At 39.4% G+C, this 14,605-nt stretch overlaps 1 protein-coding gene and 1 pseudogene across 1 annotated transcript in view; one reads left to right on the top strand and one right to left on the bottom strand.

Moving 5' to 3' along the window:
- TMC1 (transmembrane channel like 1) overlaps nucleotides 1-14,273 on the bottom strand; it is a 64,219-nt gene extending 49,946 nt beyond the window's left edge. The window contains exons 1-4 of the mRNA XM_067465578.1: nucleotides 14,010-14,273; nucleotides 10,906-11,043; nucleotides 3,364-3,454; nucleotides 1,002-1,083 (exon numbers count right to left, since the gene is read on the bottom strand). Of these exons, the coding sequence (XP_067321679.1) occupies nucleotides 1,002-1,083; nucleotides 3,364-3,454; nucleotides 10,906-10,931 (199 nt within the window). The 5' untranslated portion in view covers nucleotides 10,932-11,043; nucleotides 14,010-14,273. The remainder of the gene's footprint in view (nucleotides 1-1,001; nucleotides 1,084-3,363; nucleotides 3,455-10,905; nucleotides 11,044-14,009) is intronic.
- On the top strand, nucleotides 11,539-11,629 carry LOC132769527 (U2 spliceosomal RNA; annotated as a pseudogene).
- Nucleotides 14,274-14,605: the final 332 nt, after the last annotated feature.

The following is a 14,605-nucleotide window of genomic DNA, read 5'->3' as shown; positions in this document are numbered from 1 at the left end:
ATAAATAGGTATTTTCAGTTGTTTCACCTGATAAAGTTATGAGGAGTCCCCAGTCAATGCATATATTAGCATGGGTTATTCATGTATAAATGTATATTATGAAATTCCAGCATTTTTTAAGAGGTTCATTGGTTGGAAATTGAAATAGATTAATGATAACAAAAACCATATAAAACAACAGAATTTAACTTGTAAGGGTTCTTCAAAAATATTTAATACAACTACAGATTTACTGACATTCCACAAATCAGGGCAAATGCAAATCAAGGCACTTGCCTACATAACACATACTATGTTCTCAATATATGTGTCCCAGAATATTTTGAATTTTGTTCATTGCCAACTGAGCCTTCATATCACCCTTGTCTTAATTTCTCCTTCCTCCTATCAAAACAGCCTCCAGTCCTCTGAGAGATGCAAACCTTTTCAGGATTATTCAGTGTATGTAAATGGGATGGGCACCAACTTAGTAATAGAACATTTGCTTTCCATGTGGAAGTTTACAATTTTAATCCATGGTATCATCCTATTGAATTCTGACTATGCCATTTAGTGAAGAATCAGAGGATCTCTTTGATTAGGAATTCTAAATACCCTTCCCCAGGCCTCAAATCCTAAGACTCAATATTTTGTTGTCATGGCCATTAAAGCAAAATTATAGTGTTATAATTGTGTCACATGAAATGACTCCTGCTATCAACCTTTGTAGAGTAGGGGAGTGTGTGATGCTGGGATATTTTTGGATTTATATCCATTTGGACTGATATTCCCATAGTTACCATAGTCGATGATGAAGAAGGGTGGATACTTCAGTCACCAGTCCTGGTGTAGAGACACTACTGATCTTGATTGAACAAAGTCAGTCTTAGTATAAATTGATTCCAAAATTCTATAGCTGAACTTTTGTGAATATCGTTATTGAACTCAGGTTCTTTCATTCATCATTGAGTTTCAGCAAGATATCAATTAATTCTGTTTTCTTCTGTTTCCCCATCACTTACTTTCAATTTCTTTTATTTTCATTTCCCAGGGTATGCAGGCTGTTTTAAAATTCTCAAAATCACGTTGAAATTTTATCCATTTCTGGAAAAAAGATAATAGTGAGGTGACACATTAGGGAATGAGATGAGAAAAAAGTGAAGCAGAACACATTCAAAAGGCAAAAGAGTTATACAATCTGAAGAGAAACCAAAATATAAGCAAAACACATTCAACATATCCTCCTTTAGATTAATGCAAATCCTACTGTTTACTTATTTTTTTAAAAAAATCAACAAAATCTATAAATTGCATATAATTCAAATGGTTAGAAATTTGTTTGGGGACTTCATCCCACGATCTTCATAAAATGATGTGAAGTCACTTCTGGTGGGGCTCTGTGGTGCTCCATTTTCTAAGTGCATGGAAATGGAGCCCAAAGACAGCCTTCAGTAATACCCAACTCCAAACTGGAGAATACTGGGGAAAGCAGGAAGAAGATGGGGAAAAGCACAGTAAGCACATGAGATGGCTGGCCCTCCGTGAAGATGAGGAAAGATGGGAAGGAATGGTGTTTCCTTCACTTCCCCTACCTGTCTGATCAGGTCATTGGTACCAGTGTTCTACCTAGAAGCCAGGGAATGGATCTTGTTTCTTTAGGCTCCACACTTTTCTATCTAAATCGTTTACATGTTCTACACTATTCCAACTGGGGTGATCTAAGAATTCTATTTTTCATAAAATAAATAATTAAACTTTGACATCTTTGAAAACCTACTAATTCCTCATGTGTATTTTTCATAATCTAAATTACTCTGAGGACCTTATCACACTCAAAGCAGGAAACACCTTTTGAGAACTGGATACACACTGAATAATACAGATAACCCAGATCACTCTCGCAGATCTCTCCTTCGTGTATCTATTCAAATAACATGTGTTGACTTATCACATGGCAGACAGATTACTCCTCCCAACCCATCCGATGTTCCTCTACATTACAGCTTCTGGGTTGAGACTCCACATGAGGTTGTCATAAGTGTTCCCAGTATTTCCTCTCCCAAGCACTCACCTTTCTCCCTGCCTTCCCTCCTGTCCCCAGTGCCACTCTCTGTCTCCTTGCCATCCCTTAAAATATCATATGTAGAAAGGGGTCACAAGTAAAATAGCCCTAAGAAGCACTGCCCCACATCACTGCCCTTCCCCTTTTTTGACAGATCTTAATGCAACTGCGCAAGTTTGATGCCTCCAACCCAACAAGGAATCCAAAAAATATATTTCTGTTCCCATGGAGCTGTGCAGTTTTGATATTTAAACAAACCAAAAAAGGAAACAATACTGTGAAAGTGGAAAACATGAATGGCTTTACTCAGGTTCTCTCTCTCTCTCTCTCTCTCTCTGACTACCAACAGAAGTGTATTGCTAGCCAATTCAACAAAGGAGAATCAATTGATAGGAAAACACCACACTCAAAACACATCTCGAGGGACACATCACTGGCACAGCTAATGAGATGCATATGGGAGTATAATCACATCTGGGAAGCCATGCCTGATGCACACTACGAAAAAAAACTAAAAGTGAAGACAATTTGGAATCCATCTTACAAAAGCTACTGTCTGCATACCCTTCCCATAAGAGCCCCTACAGGTTACATACAAAACAGGCAGAGTGTCATGTGATCATACCCACAAGGACTCATATGCAAAAAGTGTTAGAGATAGGGGTTTTTCCTTTTGTCCTGAGTTATGCTTCTGCTACACAAAGGTTCCTTCACTCTACCAATTTTAATCCTTATGTTTGGTAAAAGTTGTTTGTTTCTGATTTGTTTAAAAAATTCTATCCTGTATGAAAGCCAAAGATTCCAAGGTGGACTACAGTAAATAAAACAACTTAAAACAATTTTAAATTGAATCAAATATTTGAAGCAGTTTGTCATAATTAAAATAAATGACACAATCCAATAACCAAGACAAAATTTTGATCACCAAGCCCCAAGGTCTTCCCAAGTCAGCCAAGTTTATACTCGGAGCCAAAATGAGGTCAACACTAGCACCAATTAGATCTTCTAAGTGAAAGGGGAATTACACAGCCAATATGCCATACCAGACTGCTTGTCAATATGCTTTGCTTGGGACTAAATTCCTAAATGCACACTACATAATTTATTCACACTAATTTTAATGTGAGTAAATCAGATTTCTTTTTAGCTGCACTGCCTATGCCATCTAAGCGGTGTAAAGTTATGCTGGTGAACAGGATCACAACCCACTGATGTCTGTGAGAGTGTCTAAAGACCATCCAACCAAATCCAAATGGTAGAGAGTTGGAAAAGACAGAACAAGCTATCACAGTTCACCCATTTCACAGAAACAATTGCTTTACCTTTGACATCATCACTTTAAAAGCATAGAACTGTTTGTTTTTGCCTTTTCCAAGAGCCCCTTCAAATTTTTCCACAAAATCCTGGGCTTCCCTGAAAAAGAAATAGAAAAGTGAAAGAAAAATATTTGCCAGGGTGTTCTAAAAGCATTGTTTCACTGATTGGTCTTTTTCTACTGAAATACTGAGAACTGTTACTCAAGATTGATCATCATAATGTGTTACCATAAGGCAGGAAGGAGGCAATGCAGTGGCTGCAGGGGCCAATTTCATCCATCTATAGCTGGCTGTATTATCCAGAACATGGCAAGAAAACAGCCTAAAGTGGCCATTTTCAAAGACGTAGCCATGTTAGTCCTGGCAGCATAAAAGGGATGAAGGAAAGGGAAGAGTCACATGACCTAGGAGGTGTCTACGGACAACACCAACTCTTCAGCTTAGAAATGGAGATAAGCAACCCACCCCCAAGTTGGACATGACTAGACTTAATGTCAAGGGAAATCTTTACCTATACCTTACAACTTTTAACATTACTTACATAATTACAAAGATATGGCTTCATAAATGATGGAGGAGGAATATTATATGATTAATTGGTTAATGTGGACTGTGTCTCATTCTGCCACAGCCTTGTGCTCTGTTGTGGGTGCTGGACTAACAAAGATAGAGCGGCAAGAGAGTGTTTTTGTACCAAGGTCCAGTGAATTACAGCATTCACATGTTTAAAATAACTGAAAGTATCTATTTTATGGATAAAGTTATCATGAAAGGGAACATGTTTTCTATACAATTAACACATTTTTCACTCTACAATGAGATTTCCCACAGATGTGTGCTTTGTTAGACCTGCAAGTCAAAACTACATTTGTTTTCCAATAACCTATCACAAAGCAAAACATGCTAGATATGAGAAATGTAGAAGGGGGAATCAAATTCTATGACAAGAAGTATACCACTTGGGAAACAATCTTATTAAAACCAATAAGAGTCATCTAGTGGAGGATCGACAGCTATAATCTATCTAATCCTAATGTCTCTTATTTTGAAGAATAAGAATTAGAATTAGAATACAAGAATTATTTTAAAATTGTAATGAGGATAGAAATTAAGTACTTTCTGAGTTTGGGGATTATACTTGAAATGAATTTGTTGCTCAAGTAATTGTCCATGGTCTAGATGTAACAGTAAATTAGACACACAAGTTCATATTCTATGACAACCATGCATTTCACCCAAGAATATTGAAAATCCGGTGCCCCCCACCTCACACCCATGAATCTTCTTAGGTTCTTTCCAATTCGTTACATTTATCTATAGAGCTAGGAGCTTCACCCATCAAAAATATTGATTTTGCTTTTGTTTATATGGTTATTTACACTGAGATGAAGAAGATCTCTGTCAAAAGACTCTAATCTTGCCAAAGACATCACATCACTCTGCCATTCATTCTCTGAAAGGCAATGGCGAGGAACTAATGTGAGCTCAAAGGGTGCTATGGAAGGATTTCTCTCCAAATCACTATAAAAGAATATGCACATGGCTCCCCACTCTTTTGGTGAATATATGAGAAGGAGTCAGATCACAGCTTGTAGTCCCAAGCATTTGGCATTTGTGTGAAATGTGCCTTCCCTCCCACAATGCTGGAAGTCTTGGGCAATCTATCAAGAGGGAAAGGAAGAGACCTGTGCATGAATATAGGTTTACATACACAAAGAAGTTTTTAAATAAATGCCAAACTCAAGGAAATGGCTAGACAGTGCAGACAAGACAATTTCATTCCACTCTGCCTGCACCCTGTGAATGAAATGAAGAGGATGGAGGGATCTCAGCAGTGCTCGGGGAGCACACAGCTCCTCTGTTGTACCAGCTCCACTGGCTGCCAATTTGCTACCAGACACAATTCAAAGTGCTGGCTTTAGTCTATAAAGCCCTAAATGGTTCCGGCCCATCCTACCTGTCCAAACGCATCTTTCCCTATGAACCAGCTAGGAATTTAAGATCTTCAGGGGAGGCCCTGGTCTCGATCCTGCCTTCATCGCAGGCACGCCTGGTGGGGATGAGGGACAGGACCTTCTCAGTGGTGGCTCCTCAGCTATGGAACTCCCTCCCTAGGGATATTAGATCAGCTCCCTACTGACATTCTGAAAAAAAAACTGGCTTTTTGAACAAGCCTTTAAAAACGGAGTGTAATGGATGAATATGGAACCCAGGAAAGAATGAACATGAAATGGCTTGACAATGTCTTTGGAAAATGAGCTAATAGGAAGTTACTGGTGTTTTATGCTTTTAATGCTTTTTACAAGGTTTTTATAATGTGTGTTAATTGTTTTTAATTTTGTTTTAATTTTATTTATGTTCATTATGGCATCAAATCGTGCCAGCGTAAGCCGTCTTGAGTTGCTTTTGGGCTGAGAAAGGTGGCATAGAAATGCAGTAAATAAATAAATAATAGATCTTATATGTAGGATCTTTTTACCATTAGAGGTGGAGGTAGAGGTGGAGAGGGAGAAGGTGCTTCCGTACACATCTCAATAAGAATTTCATTTTAGAAAGCATTCCCGCTAGACTTCCTCAAACAAAATATATGAAAAGCCACTCTACTGCCTGAGTAAAATTTCCCCAAAGATGTCCAAGGGGTAATGATGCAACAAACGTGCATGCTATTATGTTCAATGAGCTAATTAAAACAAAGTCTTTGTTGCTACTGCAGTCATCAAGCCACTGCTGCAGAATGCTTTATCCTTTGTTCACCTCAAATAGTCTCTTCTAGACACTGCCTGATTTTATACAGCTGTGCTGTCATTCAGATGTTTGAACTACAACTACAATAATTCCCCATCATGCTGACTAGGGAATTCTGAAAGCTATAGTTCATACATGAAACTATTCCAAGCTGTGATAAAAAAAAATACTAGTTGATGCCCTAAAATCTGCATTGAAGAAAAAAGCAACCAAAAAAAAAAAGTATCTCCCAAGGCCATTCTATACTTTAACAGAGTGCTGGTTACCTCTGGTTCTAGGGCCATTTATAGTATGTGGATTCTATTCATTTGGCCCTTGGTCTAATTTTGAAATCCTTCTGCAAGTAATCCAGATTGTTCTTTTCCTAGCAGCCTGCTAGATGGATGCACTTGAGCAACAAATTCATTGCAAATATAATCTCCAAACTCGGGGGGGGGGGGTGAAGCATAAAAAGGAGGCATACACAGAGAGAAAGGGTAATAGCAAGAGAGAATGGAAAGAGCTAGGCCTGCTTGTTTGAGCACTGGCTTCATTCATACTGGCTTCAACTTTGCCACTGCCAGATCCGGCCAGATTTTCCCCAAAAATGTGACCCCTACTTTAAACCCTGCTCCCCTGCAGGACACAGAATGGATGTTGTTGCAGTAAACACAAGTTGTCATTCAGCCACAGCAGCATAAAGGGCTTTTTATGGGAAACGAACAGTGTGTATGGTCATGAGAATGATAAAGATGGTAAGTGAAGCACCACCTGCAGTTTCAGAGGTGTAGGTGGGGTCTGTATTTGATGGGCCCTCTATCCTTGTGATAGGATTTTAGAACTACAATTTTACTTCCCAGCATATGACCACAGAGCATTAGTTTGAAACACAGTAGGCTGAAAGCCCACATCAGATATTTTATGGATCACATTTGGCCTCTATATCCACGGATTCAACCATCCACAGCTTGGAAATATTCAGTTGAAAATTCCAAAAGCCAAATCTTGATTTTTGCCATTTTCTATTAGGGACACTGTGCCATTGTATATAGTGGGACTTGATACCAAAATCCACAGATTTTGGTCTCCACAGAGGGTCTTAGAACCAAATCCCAGTGGATAGCAAGGAACCACTGAAATTAGCATCACAGCTCTTTGTTTTCTCATTCAGGGGCCCCAATAGGCCACTGTCAATACACTGTCAATACAGTGGATACCAAAAATCTGAGGATTTTAGTATCCACAGAGGGTCTTGGAACCAAATCCCAGTGGATAGCAAGGAACCACTGAAATTAGCATCACAGCTCTTTGTTTTCTCATTCAGGGGCCCCAATAGGCCACTGTCAATACAGTGGATACCAAAATCTGAGGATTTTAGTATCCACAGAGGGTCTTGGAACCAAATCCCAGTGGATAGCAAGGAACCACTGAAATTAGCATCACAGCTCTTTGTTTTCTCATTCAGGGGCCCCAATAGGCCACTGTCAATACAGTACCAGTAATCCTTCCCATGTTCTACCCAGGAATATAGCAGCTGTCGAAGGATGGCAACTGAATGTATTCAAATCTCATTGAATACATTCTTAAGGCAGGGATAGTCAAATGATTCTGAACCCTGCAATTTGTATACCTCCACAGTCCTGTTCAGCACATCCAACAATGAGGAATGCTGGGAGTTAGAGTCCAGTAACATATTGCTACATTTGTGCAATATCTGAATGTAAGTAACACTCTTTGATCGCCCCATAGCAGTATGTAAATACTAATGAAAAATGCTACCTGTTTGTAAAGTAACTTTAAAAATCAGACTAAAACACATACACACACACACATACACATCCTTACTCAAAGTACATCCTTACTCAAAGACTGGAAAGTGTCAAAAACACAGGAAATACAAAACTAGGTTTTGTAACTGGTCAGATCATGTGTTATGGTAAAATTATCACCAGGCCCAAGCCTACTCCCTGAGCTAACTTATATTATTAAATTCAAAGGAACATTAATCTAATTACCAACACAAGGGACATCAATCTTTCATGGACACAGGTATTATTGTCCTTAAATGGCCCGACTTAATAATTAATTGTAGGTATGGGGTTACAGCTCCTAAAGTGCTAGGTGTACTGTACACTGGCTGTTTCAGAGCTTGCAGAAGTAGGGAACGAATTACCAGACTGAAGAAAATGCTGCTAAAGAGGAGGATTCAAACGCGTTGCTCAACTTTTCAGTAACAGGTCAAGATGGTTCCAGGCACCAGCTCAAATCTCATTAAAGAGAAATGTGATGTTAATATTGAACAGCCTGGGCTCTTCCCGGTCAACCCATTTAACAGACTGGATTTTAAAACGTTATAAATTCAATGATCACCAGGTTGCAACTCCATAGGAAGTATGATTAGACTGGTTTGGAATATTTGACTCAACAGACCTTCACTGTGGCAGTGTTACCACTGTCAGGGCTTTTGGCAAGGGCGGTGAATGTGGAGCTAGTGAAGCCACTCAGACTTGAGTGGTGAATAGGGTGGTGAATAATGGTGAACAGGGTGCTGAATAGGGTTTTGTAATATTTTGAATAAATTGCTCAAAGTCATGACTAACAGCCTAATCACACTGGAGCAGTGGTTCCCAACCTTTTTTGACCAGGGAACAGTTGACCAGGGACCACTTTGACCAGGGAACACTTTGACCAGTGACCACTCTCCAATATTAGCACCAAAAGGGTTACAAATCAGTTTTTGGTCAATTTTAGATTCAGTTTAGGGTGCTGATTCAGAAAATTACATTGGATAGACCACATCGGCTGTAGTTTCTGATACAAAACATCTGCCATGGTCAGCGACAGGGAAGGAGTGGAAGGTGGCATGAAAAGAGCATAAATAAATAAATAAATCTGCAGACCAGATCTATGTCCTTGCAGCCCACTAGGGTCTGCAGCCCACAGGTTAAGAAACACTGCACTAGAGCATGGATCCACTTTAAATCCGGTTTCTGCCTCCTGCAGCATTCTGGGGTTTGTAGTTTAGTGAGGCCCAGGAACTGCCTAGCTGAGTAGTTCAAAGACTCCTCCCTAAACTACAAGCCTCAGAATTCTGCAGGAGGCAGAAACTGGATTTAAAGTGGACCCATGCTCTGGTGTGATGAGGTCCTAAGACCTGGAATAGATTCTTTGATTCAAAGATATGGGAGTCAACATATCTAACATTTTGGTTTTCTTTTATTCTCATATGGGTATCAAACATTTTTTAGAAAACCATGATGATTTACATCTGAATCTGTGAAATTATTTCTTTTATAGAGAAGCAAAATCAACAAAAAGTCCTATGGTACTTGACTAGGTGTTTTTTTTCAGCTCTCATAACAATAGCCTACTCCACTGAATTCAAAAGAAACAGTATCAAGAAGTACTGTCTCTCAAAGGATATCAAATATTGACATGTGTGAACTTGTCATCCTTTTTTTTCTTTTATAACATATATTTACACATATTTTTTGTGCAGATTTGCCAAATCTATGTATTTTGGTAATCATTATCCAATTTCTAAGTATGTTTGAACTCATTTTTCAAATGTAGACATTTGAATACAATTCGTTGTTGAACCAATCCCATAGCAAGCACAGAAATAAAATAAAGTTTCACATTGTTTGAGTCCATGCTGAGTCTCACATTAAAATAAAGACTCACATTTTTCTCACCCATCCTTATTCTGCTAGTTTTTGATCTATGCTGTTATGAACACAAAAATGTGAAGCACCTTTTAGATTAGCATATGGCCACAGACAAAAAGATCACCAGGTGTTTTGTTTTTCCCAATTCAAACCAAACTCATTTTTGCTATTACACCAAAGTTAGACACCTAGAAAGGAAAAAAGAACTAGTTGATTTCTGTGAGCAAAACAAATGTGCCATTCTGAGTTTCCAAGGCTATCAGAGGTGGGGCAAGTGATGACAAGTAAAATAACTTTTGGTGGTGAGATGGGTCTTCCGCATTTGCTGCTTCCATTTTAAGCTGTGTTTTTAATGCTACTTTATATCATCTTCATTCAATTCTACTATAACTTCGTTATTATGATAAACTATGTCAGGAAGAAATGATGAATTTCTTTAATTCACTAGAATGATTAATGGAGATTGGAGATGAATATTAGATGACATATGACTTCATCACTTCAGTAATTCCTACATCAATCTGAAGGGGCATTCCTTACCAGATTTAAGATGAAGACATCATTGATGAGAGCTGTTTAGATGACTGTTTGATTTGTATGCTTACCCTGACTCAAATACCAAACTCTGGCAATTGACTAGATTATGACAATCCTATAGAAAACCCCCACACAAAGGAACAAGTTCTCATTAAAATGCATCCACATTTAAGTGTTGCTGCCTAGTTTGCTCGTATGAATTAATCATGACCATGAGAAAACTTCTGTTATGATCTCCAACACAATGGTTTTCAGAGGCATCTACTTCCATAGCCCTCTCAATGTGAGCAATCAAGAGCTGAAAAATCAAAGGAATGCATATTATGAGCTTTCTAGTTGGTTCCAATTTATGGCAAGCCTTAAGGAAAATGTATTAAGGGGTTCCCATGAGCATATTTACTCATAAAGAGTTTTGCCATTGCCTTCCTCTGAGGCTAGGAGAGTGTTGCTTGCCCAAGGTGGCCCTGTGGGTTTCTATGGGCATCTAGGGTTTCTTAGTCTTAGTCCAATACCAAAATGACTACATCACGGTGACACTCATACATGAACACAGCCTGCAAGCTATTTTTTTAACCAAACCAGAACATACTTCAATGTTTTAAAGCAAACCAGAACATACTTCAAGACTTCCAGTTTCTTCTTCATTTTCCAAGATTTGTTTCGCAGTGTGGCAATTAGCTTCTTTTTCTCTTCCAGTGCTTCTTTCAGTTTAGCAAGTTCCTCCTCTGTAAGCTCTTCCTCAGATTCAGAATCAGAGCTATATAATTGAAGAAGATATGAATAAGATGTATGGAAGCTTATCTGGAAAGCTTGTGGGTAGTTTAGGAAACAAGTCAATATTGCTAAATCATTAAATAATCTAACTCCATAATATTCTCACATGACTTGAGGAGACCTTTATATAAGCCTGCATCACATGTTCCTCATCTCCATTGCCTTGGCCTGTAGAACCGACAGGCCAAGGCAACTGCCAACTTTGCTTGCAAATCCTAGAGGTTTTTTATATACCATATGTGGTCATCCTGACTGGCACCTGCTCTCACTAGATCAAAGAATATGTAATTTGGGACTGTTCTGTTGCTGAGACAAAAACATACGTAGCATAACTAGGACCCACTTCCTATAACTAGGAGCCACTTCCTATAACTAGGACCTTCTGCCTATAACAGTCAATATTTCACATTTGTTGTCAAGCAACATGGCTCAAGATGGCAAATAAGGAAGAGCACACAAGCTAGAGAAGTTGTAGTTGTTTGCTTCTCAGCCTTTTTGGCTAAGATCAAGTGTAGTATCTGTACTTATCAGTTCAATTGAGCCCCCGGTGGCGCAATGGTTAAACCCTTGTGGCGGCAAGACTGCTGACCAAAAGGTTTGCAGTTCAAATCTGGGAAGCGGAGTGAGCTTCCATCTGTGAACTCCAGCTCCTCGTGCAGGAACATGTGAGAAGCCTCCTACAGGATGTTAAAACATCTCAAGTCGCTCCTGACACAAAAAAGTAGTTGCTTTTGCCTGAACCTACTGGGAAAGAAACGATTTTATCTCCTCACTCCTAAATTACGTTATCTGAGGACAAAGGGAGAAAGTGGGATGACAGATTGCTCAGGACTGTGCCTGAAAAACTGGGACAATTGGAAATTATGCCTTTTACACTACTAGGCCCTTGCTCTGTCTTCATCCTTCACTCCCACTGGCTCTGTACATCATCCTATAAAGCCCTATATGCTTCAGGTCCAACCTATCTTCGAGACTACATCTCTTTCTAAAAACCTGTGTGGGTCTGAGATCCACAGGAGAGGCCCTTCTCTCAGTCCCACCACCTTCTCCAGCACGGTTGGTGGGGATGAGAGAGAGGGCCTTCTCTGTGGTGGCTCCTTGGCTTTGGAACCCCCTCCCAAAAGAGATTGGATTAGCTCTCATCCTTCAATCCTATCCTGAATGTTCAAATAGGCCTTTGACCTTGAGTAGACTGAATGGGCCCATATGAAGCTGACACTTGGCACATATGAATTGATGGCAGTTAGTTTGATCTACTGTTGTTTTAAAATTGTATTGTTTTGACTTTATGCTCCATGTGTTGACGGGGGGGGGGGGGGTTGTTGTTATAATTTTATGTGACTTGTTTTATACTTCTGTACAATTTTTACATATTGTATGTCATATGTGCACCCTGCAGTGCCTTGTAAGCCACCCCAAGTCCCTTCGGGGAGATGGTGGTGGGATATAAATAAATCATCATCATCATCATCATCTTCATCATCCATGGAGTTCAATTAGAGTCCTTAGAGTCAATGTGATATTATTCCTCATTCCTTCCTGATATAGCTTGGATGATGGGCATCCCAGCTAATAAAATGGGCATCCTCAGCTAATAAAATGGGAATCCTCAGCTAACAAGGGCTTGCCTTGAGAGAAATGTTCTTTAAAGCAGTGTGAAAACCAATCAACATTAAAATCAGCACTTCACAATGTGTGACTTCTAATAGTATTTGTACATTGCTTTTAATGCTTTATGCTTTAGTGAAAACCTGATGCAAGTGAGTCCCATTCCAATAATTCCCCATTTATTTGGAAACATGTGTACCAGGGTATAGAGTAAAAAGGTGCCTGGGAAGTCTTGGTTGTCTTCATTTGTTGTAAAAAGTGAAAATAAGGCTCTATCTAGTGCCTCTATCCTGAAAAGGAGCAGGTTGGATCCATCTGGATAGGACAGGTGGAAATAACATTTGTAAGATCATTGTTCTTTGCAGCATCCACATGCCTACATTCTGGCCCAACTTCAATATTTCAATTATTTTCAAAGTAAGACCATTTTTGTGCTGCAATTAATGCAATCAGGACATAAATGATAGATGTTAGACTTGGCTTTTCCACAGAGCCTTTCAGTTGGTAAACCAAAAACATTTCTCAAACCTTTTTCTTTTCACATTTTGACTGTATTTTATTTAGACTACAACATGTAATTTTCTGACAAACCTCCTGCGGGTTAAAATCTGTGATGAAAGGGTTCTCATTTGTAACATTTTGTTTTTCTCATATATACCACCCCCCCCCCCCCAAAAAAAAAAAAAAGATTGCACTCTGGCCAATCACTCAGTTGAATAAACATTTAGCATTTTTTTCAATTTTTAAAAGAATTTCCCCAGATAATATTAAAAGAAATAGTGTAATTGCCAGATTATTTACCTTTTTACAAAGTCTGTTTTTGAAGAAAAAAAAACAATTTAAGGCTCTCAGCTGCACACAACAGATGCCCTTTAGAAATTATAGAACAGGTTTTACTATTTTGTCTTACTCAGATTTCATCTGAGGTGAGAGGATACTGAGAGGAGAGAGTTGGAAACCCCTCTCCTTTCCTCTGCTTCCCCGCACACCATGAAACCACGTCCAACATCTCTGCATGTAATGGCAGATAGGTAGGATCCATGATGCAATGGGGGAGGGGACTGCCATCCTGTTTCCACATGCCACCTGAGCCTGAGAAACACAGGATGGCAGTGGGGATAATTGTCCCCATAGGCCCTTAGTTGGGAGATAGTCCAGAATGGGGCAGAATTTGGACTTTCACCTGATTTTGGTTAATGCAGGGCCCCATGCAGTGTTAGGCTGCCATGGGGCTGATCTGCCTCTACACCAACCTAAGTAGCCAGCGTAGATAGGGCCTCAGTTACCACATCAGAAAAACTGAATCATTGCCACCCAAAGAAAATAACCACAGTGCATTACCTTGAACCTTTTCTCTTTTTGCCTTTCCTTTTCTTCCTCTTCTTGCTTTTTTTGAAATCCCCTCCATCCTTGGTCTTCTGATTGGCTCGGTTTTTCCTGCTTTTACAGGCTTCCTCATATTCCTCAACATCAAGTCCAGCTTCCTTCAACCTGCGTTTTTTGTATTTTTTCCTGCGGTCTGCAGCAGTCTCTTCATCCTCCTTCTCTTCCTCCCCATCTTTTTTCTCTCTGTTCTTTTGACTGGCATCTTTTTTCTGTGGAAATTCTTCCTCTTAAAATCATGGGGAAAGGATGGGAAAAGGCATTGGCTGAGATCCTCCACTGCCCAGCATAGCACAAGAATATGTGACTCTCTACTCACACACCTCTGGACTCATATGTTTGCTGCAAACCCCCCCCCCCCCCCCATGAATTCCCATTCTGTAGTTAGTGGAGAAAGGGGAAGGAGGAGAAAGAAGTTTTTAGTTATGTTCTAACACAGTGGTTCTCAATCTTCCCAATGCCATGACCTTAATACAGTTCCCCATGTTGTGGTGACCTCCAACCATAAAATTATTTTTGTTGCTACTTCGTAACTGTAATTTTGCTTCTGTTGT

This window comes from Anolis sagrei, chromosome 2 (assembly GCF_037176765.1).
Source record: "Anolis sagrei isolate rAnoSag1 chromosome 2, rAnoSag1.mat, whole genome shotgun sequence".
In the NCBI taxonomy this organism is placed as follows: Eukaryota; Metazoa; Chordata; class Lepidosauria; order Squamata; family Dactyloidae; genus Anolis; species Anolis sagrei.
Note: the sequence above shows the minus strand (reverse complement) of the source record. Positions and strands in the feature narration are given on the sequence as shown.